This window comes from Salminus brasiliensis, chromosome 4 (assembly GCF_030463535.1).
Source record: "Salminus brasiliensis chromosome 4, fSalBra1.hap2, whole genome shotgun sequence".
In the NCBI taxonomy this organism is placed as follows: domain Eukaryota; kingdom Metazoa; phylum Chordata; class Actinopteri; order Characiformes; family Bryconidae; genus Salminus; species Salminus brasiliensis.
The window spans coordinates 31450319-31464562 of record NC_132881.1 but is presented as its reverse complement, the minus strand read 5'-3'; the positions used below and the strand labels follow the sequence as shown (position 1 = coordinate 31464562).

At 41.7% G+C, this 14244-nt stretch overlaps 3 protein-coding genes across 4 annotated transcripts; 1 reads left to right on the top strand and 2 right to left on the bottom strand.

Moving 5' to 3' along the window:
• Positions 1–2658: 2658 nt before the first annotated feature.
• zdhhc16a (zDHHC palmitoyltransferase 16a) lies at positions 2659–8934 on the bottom strand. Of its 2 annotated transcripts, none has more exons than XM_072676944.1 (11): positions 8611–8934; positions 6576–6810; positions 6284–6478; positions 6089–6177; positions 5936–5964; positions 5322–5455; positions 4943–5038; positions 4145–4230; positions 3908–4031; positions 3685–3755; positions 2659–3520 (listed from the first exon to the last, which is right to left on the bottom strand). In XM_072676944.1, exons 2-11 carry the CDS (start codon positions 6801–6803, stop codon positions 3418–3420), a joined length of 1155 nt encoding a protein of 384 aa, XP_072533045.1. In that variant the 5' UTR covers positions 6804–6810; positions 8611–8934; the 3' UTR covers positions 2659–3417. The 2 variants fall into 2 exon arrangements, with proteins under 2 accessions (XP_072533045.1, XP_072533044.1); XM_072676943.1 differs by having other exon boundaries at positions 8625–8934.
• A 289-nt stretch (positions 8935–9223) lies between these two features.
• Positions 9224–10878, top strand: mettl18 (methyltransferase 18, RPL3 N3-histidine). The gene is made up of 2 exons (XM_072676942.1): positions 9224–9388; positions 9772–10878. Exons 1-2 carry the CDS (start codon positions 9266–9268, stop codon positions 10657–10659), a joined length of 1011 nt encoding a protein of 336 aa, XP_072533043.1. The 5' UTR covers positions 9224–9265; the 3' UTR covers positions 10660–10878.
• A 207-nt stretch (positions 10879–11085) lies between these two features.
• On the bottom strand, positions 11086–13700 carry pgam1a (phosphoglycerate mutase 1a). The gene is made up of 4 exons (XM_072676941.1): positions 13436–13700; positions 12570–12844; positions 12085–12265; positions 11086–11924 (listed from the first exon to the last, which is right to left on the bottom strand). The coding sequence occupies exons 1-4, from the start codon at positions 13572–13574 to the stop codon at positions 11755–11757; spliced, it is 765 nt and encodes a 254-aa protein (XP_072533042.1). The 5' UTR covers positions 13575–13700; the 3' UTR covers positions 11086–11754.
• Positions 13701–14244: the final 544 nt, after the last annotated feature.

The window sequence follows — 14244 nt, the reverse complement described above, 5'->3', positions numbered from 1 at the left end:
CGAAGGCAACAACGCGTGCTGAGATTGGTAGCCTTTCAGCTACTGCTAGAAATCACACACATTGGGTGCCTTTCTTCCTCAGAATACTGTCTGAGTAGGCAGTGGTTGTTACTTTTCAGACAGGCAGTATGCAGCAGGGGTTCAGTCCCAGACCTGGGAACCCCACAGTCTACACACATTTGGAGAGGCTGAATCTTTTCTGGATTCTTCATCCAGCGTTTGTATTACTGGCCGGCACACCACCCAGCTGCCTGGTTCAGCACATCTTCAAGCAGATGGGACATGCTAAAACAATCGGCACACCAACCAACAGACCAACCAACAAATCTTAAAGCAGCCGGCACATCCAATAGTAGTTGATACACAACCCGGCACGTCAACCCGCACAACTACTAGCACACAACTCGGCACACCAACCCGCACAACTACTGGCACATCTTAAAGCAGCCGGCACATCCTATAGTAGTTGATACACAACCTGGCACACGAACCCGCACAGCTACTGGCACATCTTAAAGCAGCCAGCACATCCTATAGTAGTTATTACACAACCCGGCACACAAACCCGCACAGCTACTGGCACATCTTAAAGCAGCCGGCACATCCTATAGTAGTTGATACACAACCCGGCACACGAACCCGCACAGCTACTGGCACATCTTAAAGCAGCCGGCACACCAACCCGCACAACTACTGGCACACCAACCCACACAGCTACTGGCACATCTTAAAGCAACCGGTACATCCTATAGTAGTTGGTACACAACCCGGCACACCAACCCGCACAACTACTGGCACACCAACCCGCACACCTACTGGCACATCTTAAACCAGCCGGCACGTCCTATAGTAGTTGGTACACAACCCGGCACACCAACCCGCACAGCTACTGGCACATGTTTAAGCAACCGGCACATCCTATAGTAGTTAATACACAACCCGCACAGCTACTGGCACATGTTTAAGCAACCGGCACATCCTATAGTAGTTAATACACAACCCGCACACCAACCCGCACAGCTACTGGCACATGTTTAAGCAACCGGCACATCCTATAGTAGTTAATACACAACCCGCACAGCTACTGGCACATGTTTAAGCAACCGGCACATCCTATAGTAGTTAATACACAACCCGCACAGCTACTGGCACATGTTTAAGCAACCGGCACATCATATAGTAGTTGGTATACAACCCGGCACACCAACCCACACAACTACTGGCACATCTTAAAGCAGCCGGCACATCCTATAGTAGTTAATACACAACCCGCACAGCTACTGGCACATGTTTAAGCAACCGGCACATCCTATAGTAGTTGGTACACAACCCGGCACACCAACCCGCACAACTACTGGCACATAACCCAGCACACCAACCCGCACAACTACTGGCACATCTTAAAGCAGCCGGCACATCCTATAGTAGTTGGCACACAACCCGGCACACCAACCTGCACAGCTACTGGCACATCTTAAGCAGCCGGCACACCATCCAGCACAATAAACAGATCATCATAAAGCAGCCGGCACATCCTAATGCAGTCGGTACACCATCTGGCACACCAACCGGCATAATATTATAATTTAATTATTATAATACACATACACTATCGTCGCTGTCGCTAAAACTCCCCAAAACGGCAACCTTACAGGAGGACAAAAGCCTTTCAATGTAAAAAAAAAAATATTTTTATATTATATGATATTATTTTATTTTTAGTCATAAAAATAAAAAATTGTATTCACCTATTCATCACGACATTGATGAAACTGACACAACTGTAAAGAAGAACTGCCAGATCAACATATTATGTCAAAAATGACTTTACGCACAGAGCTTAAATAATAATAAAACACTTACACACTTGTTTCATGCTGTGTCGGATGGTGTGCCGGTTTCTTTAGTACACCTCTCCCAACGTTTGTGTCTACTGCTGCTGTTTGCCTTGGCCGACTTGGTTTGACGCCTCGTACCAGTGTTTTGTTTCTTTTTCAGGACTCCGAATCGTTGGCTCGGTCCAGTGCTTGTGCGGCGGCAGAATTGATGATCAGTTTTCCCTCTTTTCTCAGCTTTCTTACTGTTCTTCCATTGACAGCTGTGTTCTCAATGGATTTATCCGTTTTTAAGACCACATGCAGTCTTCGCAGCTGAAATGCAGGTCTCAAACCAAGAGTGGACATTCAGAGTCATGAACTGTTTGAACAGTCAGTCTATCAGAGCACTCCTGAGCAAAAAGAGACACCCTTCAGTCATGTTCTGGTATTTTTGCTCACTTTAAAATGGGCTGGTTTCAACAAGAGGTGCCATGTTCCAGCACATCTTAATGTGAATAAAAGTAGAAATTCTGATATTGTCTCAAATTCATATTTTAGTCTTATAATCTTCAGCGTAAAGCAAAAACAAAATAATTTCATTGGCATGCTGCCAATAAGCTCATGTTTATCTGTTCCAGAGAGTCCTATTCTATTGGCAGTTCTTCTCTACAGGGACTAGACAAGCTGTGTGTTTACATTTGCACATCTGTGTCAGCAATGGCTGCTGTATTTAGACATATAGTGTAGTTACGTTTATTCAAAGCAAATGTTTTTTTATACCATGCCTCATACTATAACCACTGGTAGATAGCATTTGGGGAAAAAACACAATTAAAAGGCATAAAACATAGAATTTTATTGGTCATACATTTGCTAAAAGTGATATACAAACAAGGGAAAACCTCAAAAATCATGATGTTGGGATCATCAACCATAGTCATGATGGATTTCTTGTGACCAAGTGACCAAGAATTTAAAAGAAACTCAACTAAAATCAAATATACAATTAAGTGATATCATTAAAAGATACCCATGATAAAATTAATGACATTTGGGCAATACAAGTAGATATGTGTTTGTATGAATATATGTATTTTAAATATTTGTAAAGTTTTGGAAACTTTGTAAAATGTATTCTTTATCTGAACCACACAAAACTCCTGGTGGTTGTAGGTCTTTGAGGAAGTGCACACCCTGGGAAGGGCGCATAGAAGCATGAGGAATAAATATAAAATATGGCATTTTTCATTTCAACAGTCATGCACAAGTTTAACGTTTAAAGGAGCACAGCTCCACACACACAGCATTTCTCACAAGGCAATATGCCCCAGCACAATCCAATCAACACACAGCTTCAGCCACAGCCATGACAAAAATGAGTCAGAAAAACATGGCTCCATCGTCATGTGCATCTTATAAAGAGAGCGTAGTCTGTTTTCCCTCCTCTTGACTCGGTCACCCCATCTCATCATGACTGTAATTTTTGATTTGGCAGACTCCAATCGTGCAGCGCTTCGGATCCACCTGCTGCCGGCAGTGTTGACAGATTGTTGAAGAGAACTGGCCACCACAAACATTACACCTGCAGATGCTGAAGCACTCACACTGGCACCATGTCCTTTTTGAGCGGGTAGATGTCCCATGCCAGCCCATCCCCATATGGGACATGCCCAGAAGGCAGCAAAACCCTGGTCAGCCAATGACTGTAAATTGATTTGTATTACGTTAATCATTTTTGAAGGACAGTAAATTCTGTGTTAATGAAAAGCATTCGATGTGTAGGGTGATACCACACTATAGTTCTACTCATGTTGCTGTGAGCATGTCAACACATTATTATTAACAGACATTTAGAATTTATCCCTACCTCTTTTTCTCTACACCAAGAAACACCTTCCAGTTATTCAGTTTCCCATAGTTGTAGGGATTCCTGTAGATCTGTCCGTCACAGAGAAACACACAACTGCTTATTGCTTGATCATAAAAGATCATTTTCTTTTTTTTTTTTTTTAAGTACACTTCCTAGGCTGCTCTTAATAAGTGTACAGAATGAATACTGCAAGCTTTATGTGTTGTGCTGATCTTTCTACCTTTCCCCGTTTTGTCATGCGTTTGGCTTCTTTACTGTTGATATGTCTCTCAATACTCGTCTCTCCACGGGAGATGAGGATAGCATGCCAAATCGTCAGGCATCCTAAAGCAACTGCAACTGTGCTGTGGACGACAGGACACATTCAAAAAATGATCAAGAGGACAATTAACTATTCAACAGTAAAATGATTGATCCAATAAACAAACTGAAAAACAAGAATGAGGAAATTGTGTACCTTGTAAGGACCCACATGTAGATAATACTTTTATGAAACATCCTGTCCTTAAAGGTGTAAGGTGGTGCTTGTGTATGATAAGAACTCTAATCAAAAGAAACAGAAAACATTACACTGTTTAAAAAAAACAAACAAACAAACAAAAAAAAAAACCTTTAAACATTTGATCAGAATTGAATACACATCTGTTAAGGATCATCACACAAGTGTTGTAGTAGCTGTGTGAAAGGTAGCCCATGATATTCAAAAATGTACTTTATTCTTTAGTAATAAATTGACTTCATGTCATAATTATGACGACTTTCTAGAGCTTGTCACATAGCTGGATGATAAAGGTACATTAATGCTGTTTTGCCATTTAAAGCATAACTGAAGCTAAACTACAGCCTGAACTGAATGAATCCATATTATGCAGATATTATCTGAAAATTCCTTATTACTGAACAACATTGACCAGCACAATGACTGATCTGAACCGATTCATCCTAGGTGAAACCTTTCAGAAACCAGTGGGACCAGTGAGGAAAACACAGTGTGCCTCAGTCCATTTATCCAAATGTAACCAAAAAAAGAAGAAAAAAAAAACCCATAACAGTGAGTGTAGTAGTAGAGTAAGAACTGCAGTAAAATAAATGCATTCCCAAATATACTGATTAAAAATAATAATAAAATAATTTGAATGGACCTGTTGTGTGTTAAAACGAGAGGACCTCTACCCTCAAGCTGACCATAGAAACACCAAAAGGAGTGGAAAAAAAAAAGACACTATCTAGTAGAATGCAGAGCTCTCTACTTCACCTTCCCAGTCATGGACTCTTGTGGCACAATTCCTATGAGCAGGCCTACACCTGTCACTGGAACGCCTTGCTTTTCCACATCCATGTGCTTGTAGTGCTATTGAAGTAATAGCAGAGATAGATTTGGCAGAGTTATTGCATGCAAAGGATCCCCATTTTGGTAATATGAGTAAGTTAGGAGAAGTACCATTATTTAAAGAACATAAGACAGAGATCAGAAACAAACGAGACTGAGAATGAGACGAGAATGTTTCCCATGTACTAACAGCAGACTTATTAGTTGCCCCCCCCAAAGTTTTGAATAAAGCAAGAGTATTAGAGCCCCACAGTTGTACAAAAGGCTGAAAACTGAGTGAAAACTGAAAAGGTGGTGATCTCACATCTATGGCATTATATGCCTCTATGAAGAGGTTTCGGCCACTGATGCTGCAGTACAGGCAGCCGAGAGTCAAGGAGACACAAAAGGAAAAGAAATAGCGGTGGTTAAAATGGCCAACACAGTTGTTGAGCCAAGCTGAAAATGGGCAGTTAAGGTTAATAGCAAAAGGGGCAAACAATAAATGCCACCTTCTCTAACCAGAAAACAGATTACATTATTTGAAAGAAAAAAAAAATTATTAATGGAAAACCACAGTTCTGAAGAGCCTTAAGAAGCATGATACTTTAATACTAATACTATGTAATGAAAATAAAGTAAAAAAAGAAAAAAAGAAAGTTCTCCTGAACTGAAGAAAAAGAAGGTTCTCCTGAACTGTAGTTCCACAGATAGAGCCTTTAATAAAGCTCTACTTGAGTTCACTTTGGTTCACCATACAGGTTATGGGGTCAGATTCAGACACATCACAGTTCAGTTGACCAGTACACAAATGACTGATGCACTGAACCAAACACGTTGGTGTCAGAAAGACTATGCAGCACAGCAGTTCTCAGGGCTTCAAAAAGTCAGATACCCAACACAGGAAAAGCTTTTTTCCTACTTCTTAAGAAAGGATACGACAGTGATGGTCCATTTTCAGTATACACCTGCAAAGCAAAGAGGGCATCATGTGAAGGAACTGTCAGCAGCAAATCTCAGACAAACAACACAAAGAATGACCTGACATGAACGTTCTTGACATGAGGCTAGAACTAAGTGCTCTGTTCTTACGTGTTGCAAATCCCACAGTGATGAGTTCTTGCTGGTTTGGGAATTACACACTTTTTACAGACAGACACAAATGGAATGTCATTCCTCATCTAAAAAGAATCAGAAACAAAACACTTATAGTGGTTAAATGGTTTAAGTTACAAAATTAAATATCATTATTTCACCCATGTGTATTTATTTGAACATGTATTGAACCTTAGGAGGATATCCAGGAGATGTACTTGTAGCTTTATAGTAGTGGAAGGCTATCATGACCAAGTTCCAGTGTCCATAACAGATGTGCCACACTATCCAGCCCGGAGAATAGGTGTGAAGGATCAAGGGGAGGAGGCAGAAGTATGCAATACAGAGGATGGAGCTGGTGAGAGCTACTACTAGAAATACAAAAACCTCAAAGAAGAGAAAAAGAAACCATCTTATAAACATGATATAAAAAGAATCATGTTGCTAAAGGCTAATCACATCTTACAGGAATGTCTAGGCTTACCTTCCCGAACCAGCGGGTAAGAACATCCACCATCCAGAAGACCGGCTCAAAGAGGGAATCTACCACTACGTCAGAGTTGGTGAGGGAGTTGAAGTAGAGGGACCTGATAAGGAGTCGAATGTAGCTTATGGGTTCCTTCAGTCTCCGAGGCATGCGGTTCCGACTGCGTCTGGAGCAGCCCCGCAGCCATCTCGCAAACAGGTGCATGACACTGAGGCAGGGACGCATTTCGACCCTAGAAAGAAAGGGTCAATTTTCCATCAGTTGCCACATTATTCACATTATCACCTGGCATTAGGTTTAAACAGCATGAACATTAAAATATGAATCTTTTTTTTTTTTTTAACTGACCAGCTTATTGATTGTTAAGGTTCACAATTAATGAGCCCATCTGTTGATACACATTTCCCCACGCCACCAGTCAATGGACCCACCATATAAGAACTACAGAATTTTTATTTTTTACACTGATTGGTGGACTGTTCTCAACTTAGCATTGACACTGTAGATAGTGTGCAAAGGTGTCATTTTCTTATACCATCAATACCATACAAGTGTGGTGGTGTTTAATGCCAGACAAGTTTTACTAGAATGGCTCTGTAGCTCCTAAATCAACTGGAATAACCAAGAGTAGTCAACAAAGTATATTGCGCAATATGTTTGTTTCAAATAAAAATGAAACCATAGATTTATACTGTCATATCCGGGCGTCCATAAATACAGGTCACTTGTCATCATCACAAAATGTAATTCGATAAATCCAGCAAGGGTCAGGGACAATGAAAGCCAAGCTCTGCCTAATGCCGTGTAACCTGGAGACACCTCAGCACAGTCAGCATTTGGATCAATGGCTAGTAGCCCTCTTGCTGAACCTATAAGCCAATTAGTAAGATGAGGGATCTGATCTATGTAAGCAGATCAGATACTGAAGCTGTACAATTCAATTCAAAAACTGAATTCAATACTGAAAAGGCACGCTGGTTTTCCTGATCATCTTGTCATCTCTGACAGACATTGTTCAGTATTTATTCTGAATTTTCCAGAGTAAAATAGTAGTTCCTCAAGTGTTTGAGGTCATTTGGCTAAACGCGGCAGCCTACACTAAATCTATAAAGGATTATAGAAGCATTACTCACTAGAACGCTGTGCAGATTTCTAGCATAAGAGGAACAATTTTTCTAAACAACTTTTAGGATTAAGACATTCATTTTCACTAAATTATCTCAGGATCTCAATCAGGTATGCGTTACTGTGGTGGAAAACAAACTAAAAACAACAACTAAATTTCTAGCAGAGCTAGGCAGACCGTTAATTCTTCTTTCTCTGGATTGCTGGATTTAGCCAGATGTTTAATCTTCAGCAGACAGGCTTCAAATCGTCCCGATGAAAAAGCCACTGGGCTCTTAATTCCCCTCTGAATGAGAGATTAACAGAGACATGCACGAGCGCGCGTGCACACTCACACACGCTCACAGATCCTTTTACTTGATGATGAGGAGTACAGAGACATAATTCTACTATACTGGCAGTTATTATGCGACTGTGTTGCCTTTATTAGGGTGGTCTGAGAAGGAGGTGTCAGTAAACATTAATAGAACACTAGACAATGGCGTTTGTTTTAGGTGGAACTGGGTGTCTGTCCGAAGAGGGTAGGAAATCCTGACAATCTGCATTCCGTGCAGGGTGTGAGGAGAAACCTTGAAATACAAGGCTGAGGGGAAATCGAGAGCGAACGACAGTGATACATTAGCTGCCAGCTACAGCTGTTGGTTCACAGTGCTAGCCATTCACCTACCTACCTAGCTACACTCTAGTCACTAATAATACACACGAGCAGCCACTAATTAAACACATAGTTAATCCGCAGTGTCATCATCATTTGTCATAAGATATTTCATTAGCAGAATATACGACATGTACGCTAATACTTTTAGGACTACAGTACCCAGCTAACTATCACATCAGCACCAATTCAAACAAGCAATCGTCTTTTTGGGCACAATGTAGATCAAACACACACATTCCCATTAGATACCTTCACTGCCTCACCTCACTGTCGTCCTTTCCGGAAGTACCAAAAGGCAAAAGTCAGGTCATGGCAGAACTGAAGAAGAAATTAATCTCGGACATCACACAGACATTTCAGCCAGTTGTTTCGGTCCTTTTGGCGTCTTTGACTGCTCGGCGCCGCGTAGGTTCGGGGAAGGACTGTCTGTGCTGAGAATTGTGGGAAATGGAGTCTTCTCTCAAACTAGCGAAACCCCAGCGCGACGTTAGCGTCAAGAAAAGCAGAACAGAGATCCAAAAAAAATGTCAGTAGCCTAGTAGTATTATCTAGGTGCTGGCACCGATACAACAGTGCTCTGATTTTCCAGCGATTTAGAGCCAAGTAAAAATGCGCTGAGATGCAGCGAGAGTACATGACTGACATCTTGCGGCATAAACCATTGAGGGGACTCTTATGGTGGGGCAACCGAAATCTGAGTACAGTAAATTACAGGCAATTGTATTGCAAGCTTTTTTGGTCAGTGTTATTTAAATACATGTCAAAATCCGCCTCTGGTTCAATTATTGTTCAACTACGGGAAAAGCGACGTGGAGACGTCATCGAAAGGCATTGTGGTATTTGTAGTCCAGTGCGTTCACTGCAGCACGTGTAAACATTAAACCTTCGTTCCCGCTGCCTAATTATGGCGTTCAGTTTTAATTTTGATGTTCCGTTGCAGACTGAAGATAACCGTGGCGACGATTTTCAAGAAGACAAAGTAAAGGATGAAAATCAAGATCCTTTAAAGAGCCAGAGCAAGCCTGTTGTAAGTACAGCTAGCGGGCTAGCTGCCCTTAAGGGAAAATCCTGTCTGTTGATGTCATTCTGTTTATAGAAGTTGACAAATGTTTATGTAACCTTTAATTCTGAAGTTTGCTGTATGTTCATGCTTCAGCCACATGCAACAGTCCCTGGTTCAGTCTGTTGCCGCGTGCATTGGTAACTTACTAGGTGCAACTGTTCCTCTGCTTGTATGCACAGATTTCTTATACAGGTACAAGGCAGGCTTGTCTTATACAGTCGCCCCAAGAGGTTCACTTGACTGTCTAACTTGCTAGGCTCTCTTGTGATTCTTTACAATATTTTTACTGAGTTTATGGCGCGTTATCTAAATTCTGCACGCTACTGAATGTTTTCTGTACCCCATAGGAGACCAGTGACTCTACTCATAAGAACCTAAAGGAAGCAGTAGAGCACAAAAACACTGCGGATCTTCATACCCACATTGAGAACTGTGTCACTGAGACAGTCTCCTTAGGATCATTACCACCTCTCCATTACATCAACGAATCTGTATTTGAGCAAACTGCCCCTGAGCGTGATGACGGTGAGAAAATATTGTTTCAGACTGTAACCAAAAACACAGACCTCATCACTGGGGTGTATGAAGGGGGCCTTAAAATCTGGGAGTGCACTTTTGACCTGCTGGAGTACATTGATGATGAAGGGGAGACGTTCTCTGGGAAAAGGGTCCTGGACTTAGGTTGCGGGGCTGGGCTGCTGGGCATTCTGGCATTAAAGAGAAGAGCCAGCAGGGTCCACTTTCAGGACTACAACAGTACTGTGATTGAGCAGTTAACAATGCCAAATGTGTTCCTCAACTGTGAGGAAGAGAGTGAAGAAGAGGATAAAGGGAAAACAGATGGAAGCCCACCTCCTAAGAGAAGAACCTTGGATTCTTCACATGATTTGCTCACAGAGCGCTGCAGGTTCTTCTCAGGGGACTGGACTTCCTATCTCTCGCTGATGGAAAGTGAAGACCCCACTCCAAAATATGACATCATTTTCACTTCTGAGACCATCTACAATACAGACTACTACTCTTCTCTTCATAGTGTATTTCATAAACTGCTGGCTGAGGATGGAGTTGTCTATTTGGCAACAAAGTCTCATTATTTTGGAGTTGGGGGTGGACTTTATTTGTTTCAGAAGTTTGTGGAAGAAAAGGGTGTTTTCCAAATCAAGTCTTTAAAAGATATTGATGAGGGCCTTAAAAGGCATATTGTTTCTTTGACTTTCAAGAAATTGCAGTCATGACACTTGGCCCCCTTTGTGAACCAGTAGGAGTGAAATGGTTTCTACATATAAAGGTTCTGAGTTGATACAGGTTTAGTTGTCTGAATGCTGATTAGGCATTTTGGACAGCAAAATACAAACACACCTTCTATGGAAAGCACACAGATGTAGGTTGTACTGGATAGTTTCTGTCCATTTGTTTAACATTATCTGCTGAATGTTATGTTTAGAACATTAAAACTCTTGCATTCAAGTGTGCAGACATGGTTTCTCACGGTAGTGTCTATTTCTTTGCGTAGGTGGTTAACACAACTGGGGTGATTAAACTGTCCCAAGACTGTAAACCAAGTTGCTATTTAACTATTAATAAGTTAATGTTGACCAATGATGTGTGACGATACCAAGTTCCCTTATTCTGTACCACTCATCAGAGCTTTAATCGTTGCATGGATTTGAAAAATTTATTATTCATCTTTTCAGTTTACATACAGACAGTCTGGCATTGATACATAAGGTGCAGAACACTACTTTTTTTGGACCATTAGTGGCCTCACATGTTCACTTCTTGTAGCAGAATATAACCGTCCTTAACTACACTGGGCTTGTCTTTAATCTCTATAATGCCCTCACAGTCCAAATAAAACAGACTGATGTAAATGCAAGAGGGCCAGCAATCACATTGTTTACAACCTAAACAGTCTTAGATGAGTAAACCAAGAAGCCCATACCCCTTTTGGAGCATCTCCACTATGATGTTAACCATATAAGGAGTTTTAACTTCATTATATCCCCTCTTTGAACAGTTGAGTACAGATTAGTTGGCTTTGTGGTCCATCACAAACTTTGTAAAACATTTAGCAGGGGAATGATTAATTTTTATTTTTAGATGAGTTGTGTGGTCCCTGTATATAGATTTGGTCAATAAATACTATTTATAACTGTCATTTGGATACACTAAAATAAAACTTTACACACAAGGCAATGTTAACATACAGAATGACTCCAAATGCACACAATCTTGATGTTGGGTGATGTCAATAATGGCAGCTCTTTTTAGAGCTGTTCAGTGCTGATGATTATCCCCTTCTAAAAGTTGGTCTAAGGAGGAAGACTACTCTACTTCTTGGCCTTGCCCTGGGCTGCCACAGCTTCCATGGCCTTCCGCACGGTCTCCTCATCTCCCAGGAACTGCATTGGCTTGATGGGCTTCAAGTTCTTGTCCAGCTCATAAAGTATGGGGATGCCTGTAGGCAGGTTAAGCTCCATAATGGCTTCTTCGGACATACCTGAATTAGCAAAAAAACAAACTGGATTAGCTCAGATTATGGTACATATATGAATATTGATTTAAATGCTGCACATTAAAGGATACCATCAAGATTAAGATTTAAACTTAAAGCTTGAACATCTGTAGAAGTCAAATTTAATTGACAAAGTAGGACTTGCCTTCCAAATGCTTCACTATACCCCTCAGACTGTTGCCATGGGCAGCTATGAGCACCCTCTTGCCATTTTTGATTTGAGGAACAATCTCCTCATTCCAAAATGGTAGGGCACGGGCAATAGTGTCCTTCAGGCTTTCACAAGAAGGTAGTTGGTCCTCAGTCAGGTCGGCATAACGGCGATCCTACAGAAAGTACAGAGAATGTGTAATAAGTGAAATTCCCCTTTATCTTTACTTTAGAGATGTATCAGTATGCTTATCTGGTGGGAGCTGGTGAGAGTGGTTGTTTACACAATGTAATACAATCTCAGCTAAACTTTGGCTTTTGGACCATGGCACTTATTAATCAGCAACAAGGTATAGTCAACAGAAGTGTATAAGGACTGTGTCCCTGATCAGTTTTTTGGGGGATGACAATAATATGAAGGCACAAAAAAAAAAAAAAAGATTAGAGAAACTTGCATGGCATTTTCTGCATCAGCCTCACCTTGCTAATGACACTATAAAAGTCATGCTCTGCTTCCATGGGAGGAGGAGGGATGTCATAGGAGCGTCTCCAAATCTTGACCTGGGCCTCACCATGCTTTGCAGCAGTCTCAGCTTTATTCAACCCAGTCAGACCACCATAGTGACGCTCGTTCAGCCTCCAGGTCCTGTGCACAGGAAGCCACATCTGGTCGATGCCATCCAAAACTAGCCATAGTGTGCGGATGGCCCTCTTCAGAACAGAAGTGTAGCAAAGGTCAAACTCAAATCCAGCATCTGCAGAGGTAGGAAAGTCTTGAATTTACACCGCAGGCCCGTTACATAATACAAAACAATTAGACCATAAAAAGAAGGAGAGGAAATCAAACCACATCATGATCATGAGGGTTACTGCATCATGACATGTGTAGTAGGCCATTCGGCACATGAAAGGATCACGCTCCATGCAGCACGTTCGCCAACATTACACACGCCCCAATACGTAACTTATGGGCGGTGCATAGCCGCTAAGGTGGATCCTGATTGGTCCGCACTGAACAAGCACGTTCTAAGAGGCAGGGAAACAGCCGGAGCACGAAAAATACGCCCCCCGTACAGGAAATCAATACTCGTGGCGAATCGTTTAAAGAGTCTAATCTAATGTATGTTTTAAAAAAAAGGGCGAAATTATTTTTACTTTAAATGAAAGATTGAATGGATCGTAATCGTGTCACCCAACATCACCCTAAATTTATGAAAACGTTATAGCTAGCTACAAATACGGGCAAGTGATGGGGCCGCAAAAGCTTGTTAGATGTAACTCCCATTAATAACCGCATTTACGGCATAAACGTACAGAAAACTACTGATGAACGGAGCTGCACAAACCTTTTAAAGCCTGTCCACCTTTCTTTGCCTCCTGAATCCCAGTTTCGCTGAGGTCGGCGTCGAACCAGCCGCAGAAGCGATTTTCCTGGTTCCAGCAACTCTCTCCATGGCGAATCAGGACTAACTTGTAAGCAGCCATTTGGGAACCGCGCTGTAAAATACTTACAGTAATAAGTAAGAACTGCTCACGTTAACCGACCGAGAGCCACCAGGTAGTCAGTCGACCTCTGCGGGTGCTTCATGAAATGTCCTCTTCTCTGCTCTGATTGGCTAGTCATACAACGGGACTTTCACGACGTCAGCGATGACTCAGTGTTCAACCAATCACAACGAGCAGAAACGCGGAACTGGGCAGCGGAGCTCCGCCTACTTGAGGTTACTGATGTGCAACTGAGCATCGATGGAGAATTCACCGAGCAATGGCAGCACAATATATCCGGTGTTACACCGAAATTCATTACTCCATTCATTCCGATCTGTTATCTACCCATAGAGGCGCTGTTTATTAATACTAGCGTCTAGACGACCACTTTCAGGGACAGGCACTTTTTCCTGTGAGTCGGTTTAACACGAGAAGACTCTGCAACCACTATTTCCTACAAGCAGTTAGACTTCTCAACTCCAGACACTAAATGGACAGACTCATCCATACACACACACACACACACTTATTCACCCAATGCGGATCCCAGACAGTGTGAAAGCAGTGCACTACATACTACCTCATTGGACTCTGCACATAAATTGCACATTGCGTTTTGCACATAACTGCTATTTATTTAAAAATATATATCTAGCTGCTACAGTAT

Coding starts and splice junctions, on each gene's coding strand:
- zdhhc16a (XM_072676944.1), bottom strand. CDS start 6,803: ATGCGTCCCTGCCTCAGTGTCATGCACCTGTTTGCGAGATGGCTGCGG. Junction 6,479..6,575: donor TTACCCGCTGGTTCGGGAAG/GTAAGCCTAGAC, acceptor CTCTTCTTTGAG/GTTTTTGTATTTCTAGTAGT. Junction 6,178..6,283: donor CTCCTGGATATCCTCCTAAG/GTTCAATACATG, acceptor GATTCTTTTTAG/ATGAGGAATGACATTCCATT.
- pgam1a (XM_072676941.1), bottom strand. CDS start 13,574: ATGGCTGCTTACAAGTTAGTCCTGATTCGCCATGGAGAGAGTTGCTGG. Junction 12,845..13,435: donor AGGTGGACAGGCTTTAAAAG/GTTTGTGCAGCT, acceptor CTACCTCTGCAG/ATGCTGGATTTGAGTTTGAC. Junction 11,925..12,084: donor TATAGTGAAGCATTTGGAAG/GCAAGTCCTACT, acceptor TTGCTAATTCAG/GTATGTCCGAAGAAGCCATT.
- mettl18 (XM_072676942.1), top strand. CDS start 9,266: ATGGCGTTCAGTTTTAATTTTGATGTTCCGTTGCAGACTGAAGATAAC. Junction 9,389..9,771: donor AGAGCCAGAGCAAGCCTGTT/GTAAGTACAGCT, acceptor TGTACCCCATAG/GAGACCAGTGACTCTACTCA.